This window comes from Artibeus jamaicensis, unplaced genomic scaffold (genome assembly GCF_021234435.1).
Source record: "Artibeus jamaicensis isolate MK-2021 breed Jamaican fruit bat unplaced genomic scaffold, CSHL_Jam_final scaffold_461, whole genome shotgun sequence".
Classification (NCBI taxonomy): Eukaryota; Metazoa; Chordata; class Mammalia; order Chiroptera; family Phyllostomidae; genus Artibeus; species Artibeus jamaicensis.
The window spans coordinates 333038-357209 of NW_026522045.1; the positions used below are offsets into that span (position 1 = coordinate 333038).

General features: G+C 37.6%; 1 protein-coding gene across 3 annotated transcripts in view; it reads left to right on the top strand.

The window, feature by feature from the left end:
• The first annotated feature begins 399 nt into the window (after positions 1-399).
• Positions 400-24172, top strand: part of DIAPH2 (diaphanous related formin 2) — a 914916-nt gene continuing 891143 nt past the window's right edge. For all 3 annotated transcript variants that reach the window (XM_037165779.2, XM_037165780.2, XM_037165781.2), the window contains exon 1: positions 400-755. In XM_037165779.2, the coding sequence (XP_037021674.2) occupies positions 624-755 (132 nt within the window). In that variant the 5' untranslated portion in view covers positions 400-623. The remainder of the gene's footprint in view (positions 756-24172) is intronic.

Sequence of the window (24172 nt, forward strand, 5' to 3'; positions counted from 1 at the left end):
GGTGCTCTGGCCTACACTAGTGAAAAGGGATACTCTCAGATAGACCAGTGAAACTTACACAGGAATCCTCAAGGGCCTCAGTTTCCCTATCTCTAAAATGGGCTACACCTCCTCTCTTTGGACTAGTTCCCTCCCATTTCGCGAAAGGCCCCTCGGAAGTGAAATCAGTGCTTAACCACAGCTTAAACTCTGCTCCCTGAGCTCCGGTCGCTGGGCCGGGCATGCTCAGTAGCTGAGGCCGGCTCCGCACCGAGAGTAGGAAGCAGTTGTACGCGCGGGCGGCTGACTGCGGGCACTTTGATGAATCACGTGTGTTGAGGCCCTCTTAAAGAGATAGATACCCACTTTCTCCACCCTAAACGCCGCCCCGAGGGCGGTGGCAGTTGTGGTAATTGCAGCTGCTCAGGGGAAGGGCTTGCCCTAGCGCCGAGTAGTGGCAACGGCGTGCGGCGTCTGGGGTGCCTGGAAGCCCGGTCCTTCCACGGGCACCTCCCCAGGCTGACACACTCTCCCAGGAAGTAGTGTTCCCGAGTCAGCGCCCGAGGCAGCGAGACCGCTCGGAGGGGCTTCCTTAGTGGAGGAGAGGTGGGGTTACAGGGCACAGGTGACAGGGCCGGAGAAAGATGGAGCAGCCCGGCGCGGCAGCGTCGGGAGCGGGAGGCAGCAGCGAGGAACCTGGTGGGGGCCGGAGCACCAAGCGGAGCACGGGGAACCGGGCCGCCAACGAAGAGGAAACGAAAAACAAACCCAAATTGGTGAGTGCTCCCGCAGCCCCCGCCGGCCTTGGGGATAGAGAGAGCCCCGGGATCCTCCTAGCGTTGAACGCGGGGGCACCCGGGGCTCCCTCCCAAGAGTGACCGCGACCTCGCTGTGCAACCAGGAGAGCCGCTAAACGAGCGGCCACGCTGAGGCGCGGAGACGGCGTGGGGGCGGAAGAGCACCCCCTTCTCCACTTAATCCTTTTCTTACTCTTGTCAGACCTTTGAAGGCAGTTCGGGAAGGAGAAAGGCCCCACCCCAACTTGGGCAGACCCTGACTACTGGGCAGGGTGTGTTGTTTGTCCAACTTGTGGGCGCCAAGCTTCTTTGCGCGATCTTATTCCCCTCCCACCCCTGTCAGATGCTGGCTTTTGGTTCTTTAACGCTTTTAGGGTCTGGGCATGGGAAGCGCTCTTCCTTGCATCCAAATACTTGGGAGCCCACCCACAGACTTACCAAAAAAAAAAAAATCCTGTGAACAAAAACCCCCCACAAGACGTAGGCCCCCATTCTTTTTACTTTACCAGAAAATCTAAGGAAGAGGCGCCTACGTGCCTCCCCCCCCCAACTGGCCTCTCCATGTGCTCTCCCCCAAAACATTTCTTTGTAAGGGTGGGGGAGATACCACCAACTGTCCTGTGTGAATGAATAGACATAGGAGGACAGCACTTCTACTTAGTTGGTTAAGAATTCTCAAAACCACTAGGCTGACTCCACAAGTCTCACCGTCCTGAGAGTGTGTGAACCAGTGGTAGCAGTTCATTTCCTGCCACTGACTTCATGTGCAGAGGAATGAAATCTATGGGGCCCACTCTTAGATTGGGAAATACTGGAGTTTCCTCTACTCATCAGTTAAAAGGGTTCCTCTTTTTTGCTGAACTTTTTAATTCAGGTGGCATAGGGGGAAACGGTTTGCCTGCACAAATTGAGCACATACTCCTGCATGAACGTTGTTAGCCTAGCTCTGAAGCACAAGTCAGATGTTGCCCATCTAGTTTTCAGTTTTAACCAGCAACTTGTTCATAATTAGGATGGACAGAGTGACTTAACTAGAGCCAGTTCTTATGGCAATTTGGTATGTAGCTGTTTAACTTCCTGGTCCAGTACTATTTGCCTTTCACGTTAGGAAACAGTGGTCAATGCATTATAGTGTCAGGAAATATACAACCTTCCATTATGTGGGAAGGAATCTGGTTGGGTAGAATAAAATGACAAGTTTAAAGTCTCATCAGTTCCACCCTAACTTGAGGCAAATTGAGAATTTACTTACTGGATGTGTCCTATTACCCCAGTAATTACAAGTGAAGAAACTGAGTCACAAGGTCTTTGTGAATTGCCTAAGGTGGGTTTAATGGGTGCCCCCACCATAATGAAAGTGAGAAAAGTTTTGTGAGTGTATCACCAAAGTTTAATGTATTTAAGAATTCTGATGTGATTTTGAAATTTATCAGTTTGTGGTAAGACAGTGGTCATATCACCTTTTATTTTTGACCCAGCACAAAACTCTGGTTTAAGCAGTGATTAAAAGTTTAAGCAAACATAAAAGTGAATTGAGAGTTTCCACAAATAGTTTGGTACAACCAGCAAGAATCTTTCACTTTTAGGAAGTATACCAGAGAAAACGCTTATCTGTGCCTGTTAGTAAGTAACACCTTGATTATATTCTTCTCTTTCCTTTGGCCATTTGTTCTGTTTCATCTTTTATGTTTTACTTGCTTTGACAAGGTAACTAGATAGTTATGAGATAATATCACTTTCAGTTCCTAGCTGACACTAGTTTGGTGTTGAATATAGCTTGATGTAGTAGAACAAGTATTTGAATCCAAGAGTTTAATATCAGTGGAAACTTCTCTCTTTTTTTGCTCAAATATAACTTTTGAGCCTTACCTGATTTTATAAGCAGAGGTGTCAGAGTTAATAAATACAAATTTAGGAGGATATTTCAGCACTTTTCAAGGCAACCAAGTTGACCAAATAAGAAGACTTGGTAAAGTACTACACATTATAAATGCCTTACTCCTTATTTTCAGTTGTCTTATTGAACTACTCAACAGTTTCTTCTAGTCACAGGTGGCAAACATATCCAGCCCTCCACCTTGTTTTATCCTGCCCAGCACCTTGTTTCTACTCAGCGGCAGCGCCGAGCTCCCTGCCCCTAGTTAAGCAGTAGTTACATTTATACAGTCCTAAAATGACATTCGGCCCTTTGAAGGCAACTGCGAGGCTAATGTGGCCTTCGGTGAAAATGAATTTGACACCCCTGTTCTAAGGCCTTTTAGAGAATAGTTCACCTGGGATTCTTAAAATATTGCTAGTAAGATAAAGCTTTACCTAGACTAAGTTTTATTACTTTGGGTATTATGCTACAATCAGTGTAATAGTCCTTAATTATGTGCATGTGTGTGTGTTCATGTACATGTGGGATTATAAAAGCCATATGGTAATAGGAATTATTTGTGTAGGTGATTGCGGGGGATAGCAGTTCTTTAGTTCTTAAAATTGTATGAAAAATTTTGAATGTATGTAGGTACCTACATTTTTCTGGGCCTCATAGCTTTCATCAGTTTCTCAGAGGCATGTGTCACCTATAGAAGAACAAGAACTATTGGGTTACAAAAGAGAGAAGGAGAGTACAGAGAAGGCCAGTTGATTCCACTTAAAGTTACTGGGGAGAGGAGGTCAGTGATGGAGGGAGTATCAAAATAGCACAGACTACAGGAGTGATTGATATTGAAGATAATTCACCTGGGGGCAAAAAGTTAATTATACAATGTCAGTATAGTATTAGCCAAGGTGAAAGTTGCCATTATGTAGAAAAATGAACTTAATAGCTATCGTATATTGGATTCGTAAGACTTGTAATTCAGTTGTTTTCATTTAGTTACTCATTGTTCTGGAAAACTGGAGGATGAAGGCATGGTTTCTTTTTTCTATACACAACTCTCCTTTCATTTATGTCCCTAGCTTCTGATGGCTATTAGTGAGAATTTTTTTTCAGAGAGACATTTCAGAGACATTGACTTCTCTTTAAGATTAATTCAGTCAAAATGTAATAAAATTTACTTCAATCTGCTTGATCCATGCCTCCTCATAATGACCTTTTTATTTTGATTGTCTTTAACAAAGGCAACTTTGTTTATGACTCTTCATCACATTGCCTAGATTGTAGCATCTCATCAAACAGCATGATCCTTAGATAAATTTGTAATTTGATGTCAACCATGGAATGTATTTTCTTAAGTCAAGTAGTACAAAGACCTCTAGCAGTGTTATGATGGAATCTCATGTTTAAGGCAGTGACTTAACCATTAAGAGAGGCTAGTGTTAAGGTAGATCGAATACCTTTCACACACACAGAGTGGTGCAGAATGGGTATAGAATGGCTTAACATTCTCTGGTGCTTTTGTCTTTTGACTTTGTGTTTGTATATAATTCCTGAAGCCTTTAATTAGTAACTTGAAGTAACAGAAGTTAAGTTATCTTTTTGGTTATTATATAATTCCTGACAATTTGGTTATTTTTTATTGGATAAATCATGTTTCATTTTCATTGATAAACACTGAGTTTTATGATTTTATTTATGTAACATTTACTGAGCATTTCCTATGTGCTCTAGACATTATTCTGAGGGTTGGTGATATTGGGTTGGCCAAAAAAGTCCATTATGTTTTTTACCAATGATGGCTCTGATAGTGCTTAGTTGTCTTTAACTTCATTCAAAACTATTTTGTTAGATTGTGTTGTGACAGCTGTCATATCAGTCTGTGCTTAAAAAAAGCTATCAAAATTGGTGAATTTTTGTGTAGCCATTTTAATATTGAAGACAGAAGAAGATACACATTTTCAGCATATTATTCTTTATTATTTCAAGAAAGGTAAAAGCACAGCTGAAACATGCATACAAAAAAATTTGTGCAGTGTATGGAGAAGGTACTGTAGCTGATCAGACATTTCAAAAGTGGTTTTCCAAGTCTTTTGGTACTATTGACATTTTGGGCAAATAGTGCTTTGCTGTGGGGCTGTCTTATGCATTGCAAGATGTTTAGCAGAACCCCTGGCCTCCACCCACCACTAGAAGCCAATAGCGGGAGATAGCTGACATAGTCAGAATATCCAAATCAATAAGATTATTGGTGAAAGTAAAAAATGTATCTTCTGTTTTACAGAAAAAAACATACTAGGCTTTTTGGCTAACTCAGTACCATAATATGGTTGGTTATATGTTTATTGATTCCTTATTCTCTCCCCAATTCCATTTGTCTGTTTGGAGGTTATACATTCTTTTCTTTTACTAATAATTCTTTCCATTAAATGAATATAAGATGTGAGTTTAACATTTTTGCCCCTGTACTTTTTTTAAAAGATCCATGTTACCCTTTTCTTTGAATTTGAAGCATTCAACATTTTTGTGAAAAAAAACTTTCATTCGATATTTATGACATTTGTCTTGTCAGGCAGCATGCTGCTGTTGTACAAATAATGAAACCACGTCACTGATGTCTTCAGAAGTCTCTGCTAGAGATAAGTTTAAAAGCTAGCACTTTTATTGTCAAAGTTACCTATAACACTGTGTCATTATGCTTCAGGGATTCTGAAAGTGAAAAATGATTCAGTCTTTTTTGTACCTTTTTGGAACAATTGCAATTGTCATCCACCAGCTTTCATTCCAAGTACCAAGAGCTCTGGCAGTAGCAGCATGTCATTGACATGAAGTCACATTCTTTTCCCACCTGATCTCTAAAGCACTGTAAATAACAGGATGCTCTGAAAATAGTACATAACATAATATATGCCAATTAACATGAATCAGCACATTTGCCGAAATATTACTGGATATCACTAGCACCATAGTGATTGTTATTGAAGACCCAACATTCTCGTGTTCCTGTATTCAGTTTGCCATGCAGAAGAGACCAGTTCCTTCTGTTAGATTTTGGCTGTTTTAATACTTTATTTTGTCTCAAGCTTGAATGAACTAAGATGATGGCCAGGTGACTTGAAATATGATTTATATACCTTCTGTCCAAATGAGCATCTTGTAGAAGACACCCATGTGGAAGACTATTCAAAAGTGATGCAGTACCGCCCTGGCCCCCTGGCTCAGTTGGTTAGAACATGGACTTGATACACCAAGGTTGTGGATTTGATCCCTGGTCAAGGCACATAATAAGAATCAACCAATGAATGCATAAATAGTTGGAATAGCATGTCAGTGTTTCTCTCAAATCAGTAAATATAAATTAAAAAATTAAAAATGATGCATACAAATGAAGGTTTGGATATTTTCACAGCTATTGTTAATTTAAGTAATAGAAAGAAATTGACTTATACTAATTTAAAACTTATTTACTTGAGCAGGCCACATCTGTTTCAGTCTAAATGATTTACTCTGGCTCTAGCTTGAATAGACACTGAACTGAATCCTGATGCTTGCTTTTGTAAGGTAGCCTGGGGAAAAGGATATTTGTGCCTTTCTCATGAAAGAATGTAGAAAACTAAATTCTTACTAATCACCATTTACATAGGCTTTGGCTTAATGAAGGTATTCCTGTATTGCTTTAGAGAGGGGAAGCTACATTGCTACCAAATGCAGACTAGCACATTGGCTGCCAGATACTCCTTCTTTCAGAGCTCTAACATTTGCGGTGCCTACTTCAAGTGAGAAGCTTCTGCCTATTTTTAGGTAGCCTAGGTAGGAATCCAAGACTTCATTCGGAAAGAATCGTTCCACAAAGACTATTGAGTCAATCATCTAGCAATTCCGGTATTCCCCAAGGGAGAAATGGCTTGGGCACAAGAGATTGAATAATTTTTCTTGTTCTGTGATAGATACACATGCTCTGGTTAAGATCTCTAAATTATAAGGTATTTTTATCTGCTCTTAATTATTTGGTCCGTCTCACCCACCTAAAAGTAAAAGAGGTAAAATGAAGTTCCCACTTTCTTTGTGACAAGGGCTAATTAAGACTTTTTAATAAAACATAAAAATTTCAAACATACTATAAATAGTTGAGAGGAGAGTAATTAATATCCAGTACCTACATACAGTGGGGCAAAAGTAGGTTTACATGTGCTTACAACTGTAAACCTACTTTTGCCCCATCCTGTACAATATTATCTCAATTTTCAACATTTGCTTCATTCATCTTTTTAAATTTTTTCTCGCTAAGTAGTTTAATGCAAATCCCAGATATCATGTCATTTTAGTCCTAGGGACTTAGTACACAAAAATTCCTTTTTAAGTAATATAACCACTATATGCTACTGTCATATCTTTATAAAAATAACATATTCCTTGGCATCACCTAACACTCAATTTATAATCAAATATCTCCAATAACCTCAAAAATAATTAGATTTTGATCTAATCTGTACCTAATTAATGTACATGTCATTGAGCTCCTTAAACAAATACAGCTTTAAATTAATGGTAAAATCATTACAGTCAAAGTCATTCCACAGAAAGTGCTATCATATAGTATCATATCCAATTAAGTTCTCTTTTGTCTCTAATTCTGTAGAAGTGTTTGGAAAAGTTCACTATAAAAATACGAAGTGACTCCTTAGAATAGCTATTATGTATAATAGAAAATAGACCAAATTAAGACTTTTAGTTCCACTCACTGGTTGGATAATCGCTCATTTTTCATTTTGCATTTTTTCAGGTAGGGTGGGGTTTATACGTAAGAATTTTCCTCTTAGGGAAATGTTGTAGAGAATTTTGTGAAGAAAATGTGTCCTTGAATTCTATGCATAAAGCGTTCATATTGGCTTTTTGATACAGACACATAAGTTTGTTAATAGCTCTAGTTTTTATTTCACTACAAATGTCATTTTAGTACTTGAGGTAATATTTTTTTTGTGTGTGTATTTGGTGTGCAAACCCTTACAGAGAATTCTGAACTTTTAAGTCTCCTTAGTTAGACATTTGTGGGGTTAAAATTGAAAGCCAGGCTACACTAAGGTGATAGAGCTGGGAATGGGTGGAGTGGGTAAGCATGGGAATTAAGTTGAGAAAACCACAGGCTCTCCACACAGATTTACTAAAGAAATTGTGTAACCACTGCCTTCTACACAACAGTTTAGTGCTATTGTTGTGCCAGGAGGAGATAGGTACATAATTTATCAATCTTTTGGAATTAAGTCAACTTAGATTAGTAATCCATCTCCACTCTGCAACTTCCAGGCTGTCCTTTTACTGACCCAATCATGTAGGCAATTTTTTTCAAAACAGGAGATGAGTGATAATTGTGAGTTTGGACAGATGGCCTTTCCTCCTTTTGTTTTGCCCAGGAGAGATAAAGCTATAGAGGTGTTGTTTTATGTGCTTTGAAATGAATCACTGGTCAACTCTCAAATGCTTAATAGCATATTATGTTAGCTGAAGCTGTTTAGGAAGATTGTATATGTAGAATGAAAGACCTTATGTAGACTGTACACTTACATTTTGAACTTTAACAAAGTGTGTAATAGAGACCAGGGCCACTGTGCAGAGTGGGGCCCTATTCAAGGGTGAGACACCATACAGGTCACATCATGTACCTAATTATGTGCCTAGTTACAAGACTGTGTCTTCAGGGGACCACTTTTTTGAAGGCACACCAAGGTGCCATATGAGCTAGCTAATTGCTCTGAAAACCAGAGGATTGTGTTTCTGAAATTTAATAGGAAATTTACCAAGATACAGGACACAGTTTAAGGATATCATTTAGAATAGGTATTTTCCATTTGTCATTGATTTTGAAAAAAAGAATGTAAGGTGACTATCTATGCAACATGCTGCCCTTAACATTTGCTTTTAAGCTGTTGTAGTCCTCAAATGTAGAGTGCTGTGTCCTTGAGGATATAGCCTGCAGGTCAATGTTAATTACTTCCTTTTATTTAAGGCTCCCCATTTTCTGCACTCTTCCCAGTAATTTTCTTGACATTATTGTTTCACAGTGCTTCATATGGTCACAGATTGTGTAGGATAAGACTGCATTTTGGGGAAGTTACAACCTCAATTTATTTTCATTTACATTGCTCATGATATAAGGTAAGACCATATAGCCAGTTAAGATAGGTTAAAATAAATTTGGCAGAAGCATTTCCTCTAATAATATGCTTTATAGCTGAGTACTTCACATTACAAAATCAATGTTTCTGGAAAAGTCAGTGTGTACATAAAACATTCGTGAGTAGAAACAATCTTTTTGTAGGCTGATCTCACAGCTTGTTTTTCATTGGCAGTGCATTAGCTTACATGTTTCCTCCCCTTTGGTTGAGTAGCTAATCGTCTTAAAACAGGCTGTTAAAGAGAAGAATAATTTTACACTGCAAAATAAAAAAAAAGCCTGGATTTTATCCATGCTGGTGCTTTGGCTTTTCATGGTTTTTTTTTTTTTAATCAAAGCAGGGTTAACTCATGTTCTCTAATCTCTAAATTCTTAGGCTTTCTCAGTATAGCCTATACTTGTTTCATCAAATCATTTTTAGAAGGTCTTGTGTATTTCTGTGAAATCCAGGCACTCTTGTTTTTATAGAAGTTGAGTAGGTCTGAGACCAAATACTAAGTTTTTCAGTAGCCATATCTATGTATAAAAATTATAAAGTAGGAATTGTGCAGGGCTCAGGGCCCAATTTTCCATCATCTTCCTACCATCTGTTGTAGCTAATTGGGGATCAAGATATGCTATGTTAAAAATCCTTGATTTGTACCCCCTCCCTTTAAATATTCTATTATCACTTGTGTATTTCTAATTCTGAAGATCATCTTATTCCTTGTCATTTATACTGGTTTCAGTAATATTATTAATGGTGAATGCTATTGCCTGGCCACAGAAATAACATGCAGAAGGATGGCCATTGAATGTTTAATCAATTACTGAATATTACAGAAATTTATTTAAAAGCATTTCCCATCCACACCCATGGCCAACCATGTTACGATAAACTAGTAGAAACTGCATTTTGTTCTTGGTACCACTACTTCATGGTTTTAAGACCCCACATTTTATTTTATAGAATCTTAAAGTATTTCATATAATATACAGAGTTGAAATAGGCTAAACAGGATATCCAAATGATCCTATTAAGTATTTTTTTAAAGATTTTATTTATCTTTAGACAGGGAAAGGGAGGGAGAAAGAGAGGGAGAAAAACAGTGTGTGGTTGCCTCTCAAGCGCCCCCTGCTAAAGACCTGGCCTGAAACCCAGGCATGTGCCCTGATTGGGAATCGAACCAGTGATCCTTTGGTTCACAGGCTAGTGCTCAATGCACTGAGCCACACCAGCCAGGGCCAATCTTTTTTTAAAAAAGAGTTCCTGGCAGTTTAAAGAGGTTATATAGAGAGTAAGCTGACTACTTTTAAAATGTAACTCTGGGTAAGTCATTTATCTCTCTTCTCTCTGGGTGTCAGTTTATTCTGTAAAATAAGGGAGTTGAAATAAACAGTCTTCAAGGTTTCATTAAGCTCTGATGTACTGGGAATCAAAGGTTACTGAGAGCAGTAATGAATCTGCCCTAACATAAATACATGACATCTGGGTTCCAGTTAGATGAAAAGTTGACAATCATGAAAGATGACTGTTAATGCTGAATGCTAATGGGTGAAGATCCCAGTTTAATTTACTGTCCTGTTTCTGGAGTGTGAGTTAGCATGGTTCGGTGGAGGTCACATCAACGTTGTTTTAACCATACACTGTATGCAGGGCCCTGAGAATGCTGGCTCTGCCCTAGGTCATCCTGATATTTGGGTAGTATGCCTTAGTTCACTGATCAAGGGCAGTGCTTTAAGCCTGCCCAGAGCTGATTCTCAATGAACAATCTTGTATATAGTGGCTGCTATTCTTAGTGCCTTGCATGTATCTGTCAAGAACTGTGTAAGGTCTGGGATTTAATTCTGCTTACCAATTTGTGTTGCTGTTCCCTGGATGGTTGCAGAAGATACAAGACTCCTATGTCAGAAACAGAACACAATTTGTTATTCATTGCATAGCAGTTGCTAGAATGTCAACAAGACATGCTGGTTCACTATGGTCTTAAGTCCCATGAAATTGACCAGAATAGGTGCCTGCATAGGTAGTGAGTTGTATTAGAGAAGAGGAACACTGAGCTTAGTTGATTGATCATTTTTATTGTAAGCAAATGCAAGCCTGCTCTATGTTTGGGAGAGGAGGTATTATTACTCTATTTTCTGCACTGCTATAAACAAACCCCTAGGAAATGGCTTTGGAGAAAGTGCTCTCAGGGCTTTTCAGTCTTGGCATTCCCAGCAAGAATGTGCAGGGATGCTCAAGGATTGATGGTACATACTCTTCCCCATCAATAGTAACTCATTTGATTTTCACAGCAGTTATTTTGTAGGTAAGGAGAAAGGCTCACAGCACATATGTAATTTGCCCAAGGATATACAGTGGTGAATTTGGAATTCTATACCAGTGTGACTATAAAATCCTTTGCTTTTAACCATGATTTTCTATAGCGCCTAAGACCGTAAACTTCAGAGTACTTCTAAATTGACCCGAAGACCTTCCTAGTGGCTCCCTAGACTGGTGATGGTTGGGCCTGGCCTAGATTTTCCAGTATCCTTATGTATAATTTAGAAGACAGAATTCACAGCCATTCATTTTAGTGCCATTGATAATCAAAAGTGAACACTCTTTGAATCACTGCCATGAAGTAGTGGTCAGTCATGTGACCATTGCTAGAAAAGAGCCATGAAGATAAAACTGATGTGGCTGTGGATTTTAAGGCTACATGAACATAATTCTTAAAAATACTAGTCTGGCCTCTGTTAAATAATTTCATGGTCAGCACAAGGCCTACTGTACTTTACTACTGTTGCATATTGAATACAATTCTCTTTTTTGTTCTTTGTATGTTAGCCATGAAGAGAGTCACTTCTGAACATTGCAAGCCATACTGCTTGCTTCATCTTTTACATTTTCCCTTCTTCTCCCCACTCACCTTCTTCTCCCCACTCCCCTTCTGTTTGTGAAATTTTGTGTGAAGTAAAACTGCTTTGGACAAACTAATGCTATCTCCTACTACAAAAGTACACAGTATGCATTATTTCTTGTTTAGGGGTGAGCCAAGAACCACCTACCTTCTCCTGCTGCCTCCTGTGTCTGCTTTGCTTAAAGATTGGCTGCTATAAAAGTGTGGCATATTGAGCCAAGTGCTATCTCTTTTAATTAGGCTACTGAAGTGTTGTGACAAACTATTTTTGTGTTGATGTGTGACGAGTAATAGAGCCTGAAACTATGAGCTTCAATGTCAAATAATATGGAAGCTCATTAATGTGACTTGAGTTCTAGTCTCTCATCCTTAACCATCATCCCTCCTAAAAGGAAAATAGGGCCTTTAAGTGTAGAAAATGTGATGAGTGAAATAGATCATGCATACACCAGTATATGCCTGAAATCAGTTGATTTCACACTTATGATCACTAATCTTAATGAGTTAAAATTTCTATGTTGTTTCTTTTCATTGAACTATGTACAATAAATGTGAAACAAGGTAAAGGATGTCTTAAGCTCACATAATGATACAAATATAACTGGGAAAGCTGATAATTAAGCAGACCAATTATTTTTAACATTTATATATTTAAAATATTCCTCTTACCTCTTCTTACAGATTCATATTCTCTTCAAATATCCTGGTTGTTGATGTCCTTCTTTTGTTTTGATATCATGGAACCCAAAGAGTTTTGTGTTTCAGGCAACATATAAGGAAGGATGTAGTATTCCTTTGTTTCCAAAAATATGTTCTTTGCTTTACAGCAGTGATTCTCTGTGGGCGGACAATTTAACCTCCTAGGGACATTTGGTAATGTTTGGAGACATGTGTGATTGTCACAAATGGGAGAGGGGTGCTACTGGTATCTAGTGAGTAGAGGTCAGGGATGCTACTGAACATTCTATAGTGTGCAAGACAGCCCCCATCACTACACCCATGAGAAAGAATTATTTCATCCCAAATGTCAGTAGTGCCAAGGTTGAGAAACTTTGCTTTGGACCCTGTGAGTTTTTGTTCTAGGATGAAAAATTCCTATGGCTCCCTAGCCATTCTTACTCTCCATTCTCTTCTTTCCTCTCCATTCTCTTCTCTCCTCTCCATTCTCTTTCCTCTGTATGGTGACAGGGCCAGATCATCCCTGTCTTCCAGGAAGCATTGTTTGTTTCATTGACTCCTACCAATTTTACTTTCATTTCCTTTCTTTCTACTACTGGAAATCTGCTGGAATGGACTGTTTACAATTTTGTAGTTGCAAACTATACCTCTTATCACTTGTCTCATATCTGACCTCTAATAAAATTAATCGTCATAAATGCCTTTAAAAGGCTATTTTTCCACCTGCTGATTTCATGATACCTCAACAAATTTTGATGTTAGTCACTTTTAACTCATCATCTGTGCGGATTTTAGATTCCATGGTATGGAATTATCTGGCAGCTTCTACCTCTTGATTTATTGATTGCCCAAAGTAACACCTTTCCTTGCCTCTGACCCCCCAAGATTCTCATTATCTTTATCTGCTCTTCTCCACATACAATTATAGGCAATCATGTGCTTCCTCAAATGCTACCTGAATGCAGTTGGAGCCAAACCTTTCTAGCTACTTTGACATCTAAATTCTTTACTATATCATTGTTTGCTGAAAGGCATCTCCCAACTATGGTGCAGTCGTACTACAAACAGCAAAACGTTGATTAATTTCTCTGTGATCCATGTGAAACCTGGAATTCTTTATGGCAGTGGTTCTAATAATCTTTCTTCTTTCAGGGAAAATAAAAATTGGATTGATGTCAGTTCCCTGAACATACACAGACACATAGACATGCATACACACAGTATTTGTAAAGTTTATATTTTAAATATAAGATTTACTTTCATCTCACTTATCACCACACTGTATTATTATAACATTAGTCCTTTATGACCTTTATGATTTCTGGTCCAGTTGAAGCAAAGTTAACTTCCCTGTTTAATCAGTTACTTCTCCCTCAATTTGACAGGATCAGCTTATTTTTATATTCGGGGTTACTGTTAGACTACCTAATTTTATCTTTTCTTTTTTCTGTTTGCCCCTTTATTTAAGGGAAGCTGTAAGCTGCATTGCCCCCTCTGCCTGAAATGACCTCTTATCCTTTTTTCTCTCTTCAGTGAATTCCAAGTGCTTTCCTCTTATTTTTTCATATAACTTCTTAAAATCTTTATTGCCTGATTGAAAATGACATGGTCAGTGCACTCCCCTTCAACCTTGAGTTTCCTGTAGAGAGACACTTTATTCTGTGACATTTATGGTCATAGTCACAGTTATACTTATTATAAATGTGTATTACAGTGTATAATTATTCCACACATGTGAAATTATTATTATGAATGAGGCATCATGCTGAGGGTATAAACGCAATTAAACATATGTCTTACTCGTGAGAAGTTCATGGCCTAGCAAGAGAAGAGGGACATATGAGTCTAAAGTAGTAAGTCCTATAATAAATAGGTTTCAGCAGAGTGCTGTTGGAATGCCACATACTGTGTTAGGTAGGCAGAGGAAGGATTTCACAGAGGTCACACTTGCTTCTGGGTCTTGGAGAATGAAGAGTAGTTTAGTAAGGTTACAAGAGAGGAAATTCTCAATAGAGGAATTATCATGTATGCAACTTTAGAGTTATGTAAATGCAGGGTTTTTTTAAGTGTCATTGATTTTAAAATGTTATGTCTTAGAAGAAAGGCTGTGACCGAACTTGCTTTTTAACTGAATGTAGGTGATCAATCATATGAAGCATTTTTCACCAAATCAAAAGTGAGGCAAAGAGAAGGAACTAACATTTACTGAGCATCTACAATTTCCCACACATTCTTCTGGGAGCTTTAAATCACCATCTTAATTTTTATCATAAATGTGTATGCTAAGTATAGTAATTTCCCTCATTTTACAGATACAGAGACTGAGTCACATAGAGGTTAACTGATTCTGATTCCAAAATACATGTTATTTTGTGGTAGCATGCCACCACCTTCTTAGAAGTAACAGACTATATTTAAAATTTTAAAATGAACTATAATGTTTTTCTACTCTGTAAAAGTATACTTAGTATTTTTATGTTTTATTTTTTCTTCCTATCACAAGCCTCATTCAGAGTCTAATACATTCATCCTAATACACTTCATCATTGTTGGATTAAGTTAGTTGAGAAATAATAGAGATTGAGAAGATGGCTGGAGATTGTCCACAAATATCTGATTTAGAGCTATATATAGTTAGTTTACTACTGAGAACTTGGGCAAGCTATTCAATTGGAAAGGTTCTTGCTCTGAAATTCTTCTTGCTCAGCACTTAATCTAATTTAATGACTTTTGTAGAAACCCACCCCAGTACTGTACTAAGCATTACTAGGGTACTAAAATAAATAGTCCCTGCCCCCACTAGGAACACAGTGTTGAAAAGTCTTATGTGCACAAAACACTGGTGCGAGGTGGAATGTGTTAAGGGCTACTGGAGAGGTAAAAAGTGCTGGTAGTATTTGGGTTGACTTCATGGAAAGATTGGCAGTAGAAGAGGGTCTTAAGTTCGTAAAGAGTACTAGAGAGGGGCATTCCCTGTAGTGGGAACAATGTGCCCAGCTGCCAGGGGCTAGGAAATTAGGGCAAGTTTGAGGAATTATGGAACAAACTGGCAATTTGTTCATCTTAATCCCTTCCTCTTTTCCACCCATCTTCCTAACCCTCTTAAATCAATGACACTTAAAAAAATAAATTTATTTAAGAAATAAATTTAAATTGAAAAATTTAAGAAAAAAGCTAGCCAAAATAGGCCCCGGTATATTAATACATGCAAGAGTGGTGGAGGTCAGTCTGGAGGAGGGAGATTACAGTTCATTGCAGTGAATACTGAATGCTCCTTTAAACACTTTGGAGTTCATTCTGTAACCTGGGCAGAGTATCTGAGCAAGGGAGTGATGTTATCAGACCTCACTGGAGACTTTTTATAATTGGAAACATCACGAAGTTTTAAAACTTTTGTCAAAACTGTGGTAATTGGCATGTTTGTAGTGCAAATATAAAGGCATGTATTAATTCTGATATGCTTTGACATGCTTTGATTTGATAACTTTGAACTTGTGAAATTAAACATGTACTGTAAATAGCATGTGCTTTGATACCTTACAATTTTGTGGTGACTTAATTGGTCCTTGCTCCCAACCTGTTCATCTGTGCCTCTAAGTCTAAAAGTTTTTGCCTTTTTTTTTTTTTTTACAAATACATACTTCTCTAAAGGTCAGGTAGCTTACTTAGCATACAAGGCTGTTGCTGTCAACCTGAATGTATTGTGTCTAGACTGAATTACAGTTCCTGGAATATTCCAAGAGAAGCTGCATGATTTATTATATATACAAAACTAGGTAAATTTATCCTCACTGAGGTGTTGTCGTGATTTGGTTGTTCCCATTTTCTTGTATGAATCTCCTGTGACAAAGTAAGAGAAATACATTGCTCACACCATGGCAAAGTAGTCTTAGGGTTGTGATTTCAACTTGAATTTTCTACTTAACAATAATTCACTTAAACAAGTGAACTTTGTACTAAGAGGCACTGTCAGCTAAGCTAGGTTTCATTACTACAGCTTTTAAAGCTTTTTTACTAGAGGGGTCCAAATGAATTTAAGATAAAAGAGGAATGAAAATTTGTCCATATGCAAAGGATTTCATATACCCAGCATATCAAACTATATGTTAATCTGTGTTCAAATATAGTTTTTACACAGAACCTGATTTATAACATGTGGATGAAGTAATATATGTCAACATTGTTATTATTATTATTATTATTATTATTATGTTTATTATGTTTATTTGCATGTAAAACTTTAAAAAGAAATAGAGAGTTTTAAAATTTAGCTGCTCCCTTAAAAGTAAAGGTAAACTGTCTTTCTGTTATGTTACGTAACTGTTATTCGGTGTTTGGTTTAGTCAAGGACAAAGATAATTAGACCAAGCTTGAATGTTTTCTGATTATTTTTTATTTCTTGAGTTTAGAGGTAGTACCTATCACGTATTTTATTGAACATGAATGATTATTTTCTATGCAGTGGTTTGTAGCTATAGAAATGGAACATCATTTTGCAAGGTATAGGCTGGGAAAATTTTCTAGCTCCTTGTTGGATTACAAAATTCTGAAAAGACATAGGCCTTTAGAACATGAATTGTCCTTTGCTAGACAACTTTCTCACGAAAGTTTTGTGATTCTTGCAAAATCCCTTTTGAGCCCTCAAAACACATAGTATTACTACATGGCTATATGAAAGGCGGTAGGGCAGAGGCACTCCTGCTAACTTAGAGCCAAAAATAATTGCCTGGCCTTTTTCCTCTGCACTGATGCTGCCTTGGTGTTATAGGAAAATGAAGCAACCAGACACTGAGGGATTCTGGAGTACGAGGTTTATTAACGTGCATGGGCCCAGAGGAGTCAGTCTCCAAATTCTGAGCCCTGAACAAAGCATTCTTGGGGGTTTATATAGCCTAGGGGTCTTCCTGTCTATGTGGCAAAGCGGGATACAGAAGCAGAATGCGGTAATTAGTTCTATCTACGGGGCAGAAGCAGAGTACAAAGGCTAAATGTGAAAATCGGTTCTATCTGTGGGGGTGCTAGCCCCAGTCCTAGTGACTATCTGGCTGTTTGCTTTTCCCAGATGGCCTTATCATTCTCCCAGGGTGCCTGGGGTCTTGGGTGAGCAAAGGTCTCCTAGGGCTTCTCCCTTCATTGGGACCTGGCAGCCCAATCACCAGTGGAGTCATCTCTGCTTTGTTTTTTCTCAGTGACCTCCATAAATGTGGTGGTGCTGGAAACAATTCACTTCTTCAGTCTCCCTCCCATCTGACTTTGTTGCCAAAAAGTTGGAGATGATGATGGCTGTGAACTTTTCCTGCTACTGGTCCCTCTCCCTGTTTTGCTTAATAGTATGGGACACATTTTCCCATAGACATTATTTCTTTATTTGGTATATATTGTAGTATATTTCATTTTCCTAATATTCTATTTAGGGCTGAAGGATAAAGAGTCATGGAATATAGGTGCTTGTTATCAAGGAATTTATAGTTATTATAAGGAAAGTAAGCCTTGTATACACATCAGTATTTAATTAGTACCATACAAATGTCGGATTCAGAGACAAGAGAGATTAATAGTTTGAGTTAAAATAGGCTAGAAACTGAGTCACTAAGTCCTTCTTTCCACCCTTCCTCCCTACCCCACTCTCAAAATTCCCATGGGAAAATGCATTCAGAATTCAAAAGAGAAGAGTGAAGTGTGAATTTATGGATTATAGAATATTCCATTTCAGCATTTTTATATGGATTGGGTCAATGAAAATATTATAAAAACACATTTAAGTAGATTTTAGTAAACAAAATTAAATGTTCCTGATTTTTTAGAACACCACCTTATATTTTGATTATAACTATTGCTATACTATTGATCTGAGATGTGCAGTACATTGAAAAAAGTAACTTATTAATAACTCTCACTGGTTTCATATATTACTTGAAAATGTATTTATGAATAAGCACTATTGTTCAAAGTTGAAACGTGTGACATTAAATTGTATTTCTCTGGGACTGCAAATGCCAATATTTAAAGTATTTTAAATGCTTTTTAAAAATATGGAAATAGTTTCCATTTTTTTCATTCCTCTCATTTCCTTTAATTTTTTAAACTCCCTTTCACACAGACTTGTTAAAAAGTGTTTTTAGGACCACTTGCCTAAAGGCCACAGGGAAACTTGCTAAAAATCATGGCTTCTGGAGCCTCAGTGGACCTACTGAATGAGAATTTATTTGGTGTGGGCCCCAGGAATCTGCATTAGTAAGCTGCCTAAGTGATTTTGTACTTTAAAGTCAGAGACCCACAAATCTCATGTACAGCTTGTAGAATGGCAGCCCTGCAAGTTATCTGACCCACAGATTTGTTTTGTTTGGCTTGTAGCATTGGTAGTATGTTTTTTAAAATTTTGATTTGTCAGCTCCTAAACATTGGGAGTTTACATATAAGTATAAATTTCTGCTTTCACTTGAAACAGAGTAATTTTGTAATACTGAGACCATGTTCCCATGTGGCTGCCCATAGTCCCTGTACCTGAATAATATCTGTCTCATTTGAATGGGTAATATGCTCTTGAATTTGTTGCAGTCCACCACTTACTGCATTTTACCCTGGGTTCAAGTGTTACTCAGTGTTTACTTTTCTACAGTTGCAATGCATTGCTCAATTGTATTATCTGCTTAGAATCTGTATGCTTTTGAGTTTTTGATGCCAGATCCAAAATTTAAAATAGATGAGAAGTTATTGGAAAGAGGTGAAACTGGAGGCTAGGAGACTAGAGAATTTATAACAAGAGTAAAGATAATAAATGTACTTCTGAACTAGGACAGTGATACCACAGATGAAGAAAAGGAGGAGATTCAGACTTAGAAGCTACTAACCTTGGTTATTGACTGAATTGGGGTGGAATCTGGGTAGAAGGGGGAACCAGCATGGAGGAATAGGGAAAGAGATGGAATAGGTGGGCAACTGAGTTTGTTTTTGGGCACAGTAACTTCAGGTGATAATGGGGTATCATTGCTAGGTACTAAGGTAGAGCTTGTTAGGGAGCAGAGATCCCCTCACTGTGTTGGGGGACAGGATGACTCCTAGAAAAGCATATAAGATCTGGATGTAAAGCTTCGATTAAAAACCATATTAAAAAAGCTACCTACTTTTTCTGATTGCAAGCTGAAAAAATCCTACAAAATTGTGACTGGAAGGAATAGACAGAAAATAGCATATGCTCACCTTAATATAACCTGGGTGGAGGCTTTGCATACAGAGTCCTTGGGGGAGGTGTAACAGAATCCTTGTAGTACATGAGATAATTTTCTAAAGGGGTTAAAGTTTAGCAAAGGTTGACACTTTGCTGCAGTTTATCATGATAACACACTGATTTAATGACAACCATTTCTTTTTCACCAATGGTAACTTTGGTTTCTTTCTCCCTTTATGTCTTCTGTATTTTAAATTTTGCTCTGTGAATATTCTTCAGTACTATGAAAACTAGGAACGTGCTGTATTCCAAAAAGTTTTTGTCAAACATTTTTCTTTCTTTATATTTCTGAGAACATTGTTTCTTTGGAACATGTTGTATAAAGAGATTAGGTTTGCAGGAGTAGCTCCCCTTCTTCATACTTAATGCACATTGTAGATATGCTATTTTATAATAGTATGAGTCTGGGCCCTGGGAATAATCAGGGCACAGTGGAGATAGTTTCTTACTCTTTTTCTACGTACAGGGCAGATCTTAGGGAATATTATGGAATTGGTAAACTTTATCTTTGGGATTTCCCAAATCCCTCTCTGTGCTACCCCTTTTCTGTATAATAGTGCCCTTCCTTCAGGTGACGCCCCTTTCTCCTATAACTCTTTTCCCAAATCTTCGCTGTTCCTCAGTGTTCCAAAGTCTCCTACTTCCTCTCCAAAAACTCTTTCCATCTGTCATACAACTTATCTCGCCTAAGTATCAGATGAACTAAGGTATGCTAAAACCATTTCTGGAATTACTGTTGTTTTAAAAAGATGATTATTAACAACAATTGGTTGCTTGGGAAAATATCCAGTAGGCAGCACAGGAAAGTAAATAAAGCGGACAGTGAAAGGAGAATGTTTTGGAGGAGTGGGTAATCATCAGCAGCTCTGATTTAAGTATGAAGAGAGGAATAATTGGCCCTAAACTGTTTCTAATCTTCAAGTCTTACCTTTATTCACTTATGAACCCATCTCTCACACATGTCTTAATTCATGACTGCTTCTGTGAGAGCAATGGAGAGGCTTCTGGCATTAAATGTAAGCAAATAGGGTAAGAAGAGTGGGTCTCCTAAGTTTGGGGTTGTGGACTTTTGAGTGAAGGGTATATTCCAAAATGGCTTAATATAAGCAGTAATGAACTAATAAAAGTACTTTCATATTTTGTATCCATATATGGTGACATGCAAATTCTAAGCTTAGACAGTTTGATCATTGAGACAAATGATGAATATCATTAAAAACATTGGTTTCTAATAATTTGTAAACTACCTTCTGTTCCTGTCTCTTGAGTTGTATGCTTACAAAAGGATCCCTTTTAATTGGTCCTGAACATGTAATCCTAGCTATAACTGCCATTGTAATGATATGATTTGATTAAACATGAAATTGATGAAATGTGTGTGTGAGGAGAAAGATCCTTCTATGAAAATTAAATAGAAGTCTTCTGTGAGTTGATAAAGCAGCTAAAAAGATTGCCTTTGAATTAAGCCTAGGGAAGGCAACCAAAAGCCTGGGTAAAACGAACAAAAATCTAGAAGGATTCCTATCTATGGCTTTGCCGGTATCTTTAGGTTCTTTTAAAGAAAATGCTAATAGTAGAGAATGCATTAAAGTTGTGGTTTATGAAAGGAAGAGTTCTCTGAACTTCATCAAAGAGCCTATATTAAAAGAAGTGGCCCTAGCTCTACATCAGAAGATTGATGAGTGAATGTGTATTTCTACGTTGTGACAACAAAATGTTGAAGATAATTTTTAATTTTAATGATTCCTCATTTTAATCACCTTTTACAGTCACTACCTACTGCACCTTATCATGTCTGTACCATACCGTACAGTAAATGCTCATTTTCCATGCTCTGAAATGAAGTTCTGTCTAGCATGTGTTTACCATTTGTAGGCATAAAGAGGGTTTAACATGGCTTCAGGTTGTTTATTGAATGACCATGGTAGTCAAGCAGATTGTATTCTCATTCACTCAAATTTATTAATCACAGATTAATTTATTATAACATTTTCCATGACATGTGAAGGCATTTATTAAACATGGAAATTGTATTTCATGGAAATGATAAAGTTGGAAATGATTTTAATATATAGTGACTAAATTTATCCAGGAGTATGCTTTGTGGAACATGTGTAGTCCTCCTAGAGCAGAGGCATCAAACTTATTTTCACTAGGGGCCGCATCAGCCTCATGGTTGCCTTCAGAGGGCCGAATGTAATTTGAGGACGGCAACTATACCTTAACAGTTAAGTGAGAGGCCGGATTCGGTCCTCAGGCCTTGTGTTTGCCACTTGTGTCCTAGATAATCATGAGGGTTTCTATATATGACATTTACCTTAGTATTCCACATTTTTAGTGGGTTTTAGTAGTGAGATTGCTCAGTATAATATCATTTACAAGTGAAGTCTGATAGGTATGTTCTAGAACCATTCTCATATTACAGCAGTTCTTTTAAATGCAGATGAATTCAACTACCTATGCTTATTCTGATCTGGTTTAGTCTCCAGGGTAGGATGAATAAGGTAGTTTTGTTCTCAAGAAGTTTGCTGGATTGACTTTTTGTCCCTGCTGTTTTGAAAAAAATAACATACTTAGCCACTAACCCTTTAGGTAATGTTAATGATCACATGGGTGGATAATAGTCAAGGGGTTAGAATTCTTATGCAGAGGGGTATGCCATATCACAATTTATTTTCAAAATTGCTACTTCACTGTCCTGTCTGTCACATTCTTCCTGTTGATTTTAAGTTGAAGTTGATTGCTTTTAATAAACAAAAGATAAATTTCCTTTTTTTCCTGGTTCCTTTGAGTAGATTATTATCTGAATCAGAAGGGTTAGTGTCAATCAGTTTTTGGATAACATATACCAGGTCTGCCCAGAAGGTATCCAGCCATATAATATGAAAAATAGAGACATTTATTGAAGATACAAGATACAAAAAGCATTGTACATAGGACAATGACACCTCAGTCCCCTTCAAAGTAGGTACCTTGGGACCTCACACAGTTCTCCCAGTCACCATTAGCTGCCCTCTTGTATTTTCTTGAATCTCATTGATAGTCTGACATTTCTTCCCTTTCAAAGGTGATTTTAGTTTTGGGAAAACCCAGAAGTCACAGGGCACCAAATCGGGGCTATAGGGGAAAAGACACCTGGGTGATTTGATGTTTCACCAAAAATAGCAGATTAGTGATGTTGAGCATCTTTTCATATCTGTATGTACTGTTTGGAGAAGTGTCTGTTAGTCCTTTGCCCATTTTTTAATTGGATTGCTTGTTTTTGTTGTTGAATTTTTTGACTTCTTTATCAATTTTGGCTATTAGCCCCTTATCAGATGTATTGGCCAGTATTATCTCCCATTCCATGGGTTGTCGTTTTATTTTGTTGATGGTCTCCTTTTGCCATACAAAATCTTTTTAGTTTGCTGTAGTCCCATTTGTTTATTTTTACTTTTGTTCCCCTTGCCTGGAGTGATGTATCAGAAAAAAATATTGCTATGAGCAATGTCTGTGATGTTCCTGTCTATGATTTCTTCTAGTATTTTTATGGTTTCAGGTCTAATATTTAAGTTTTAATCTACTTGGAATTTATTCTTGTCTGTGATGTAAAAGGGTCTAGTTTCATTATTCTGCACATATATGTCCAATTTTCCCAATACCATTTATTGAATAAACTATTTTTAGCTCATTCCTTGCTTCCTCTGTCAAATATTACTTAACATTAGCTTCACTCTTGGCATTGTACATTCTTTGGGTTTTGACATATGTGTAATGACATGTATCCACCATTATAATATCATGCAGAATAGTTTCACGGCCTTAAACATCCTCTGTTCTCTCCCTATTCACTCCGACACCCTAACCCCTAGTAATCACTGTTCATTTTACTGTCTCCATAGTTTTGCCTTTTCCAGAATGTCATAGAGTTGGAATCATACAGTATGTAGTCTTTTTAGATTGGCTTCTTTCACTTAGCAATAATGCATTTAAGGATCCTTGAGTCTTTTCATTGCCTTGATGGCTCATTTCTTTTTAGTACTGATAAATATTTCATTGTCTGAACATAACAGTGTTTATCAATTCACCTGCTGAAGGATATCTTGTTTGCTTTTAAATTTTGATAATTATGAACAGTGCCTCTATAAACAAGTGTGCAGCTTTTTGTGTGGACATGTTTCATCTTCTTTGGATAAATACTAAGGGGTGGTAAGAGTATGTTTAGTTTTTTTTAGTTTTGTAAGAGACTGCATGTCTTCTTATGTCTCTGGACCTTCTATATGTCCTCCTTGGAGAAATGTTTGTTCAAGTCCTTTGCCCATTTTTTAATTGGGATGCTTGCCTTCTTAGAGTGGAGTCGCAAAAGTTCTTTGTATATTTTGGAGATTAAACCTGTGTCTGAGGTCTCACCTTTAACAGGAACCTAAATGACGAAACAAACAAGCAAGCAAAATATGACCAAAGACACTGAAATACAGAACAGGCTGACAGGGACCAGAGAGGAGAGGGGAGAGAATTTCAGGGGAAAAGGGGAAGGATTCACAGGAACACGTATAAAAGACACATGGACAAAAACTAAGGCGGGAAGGG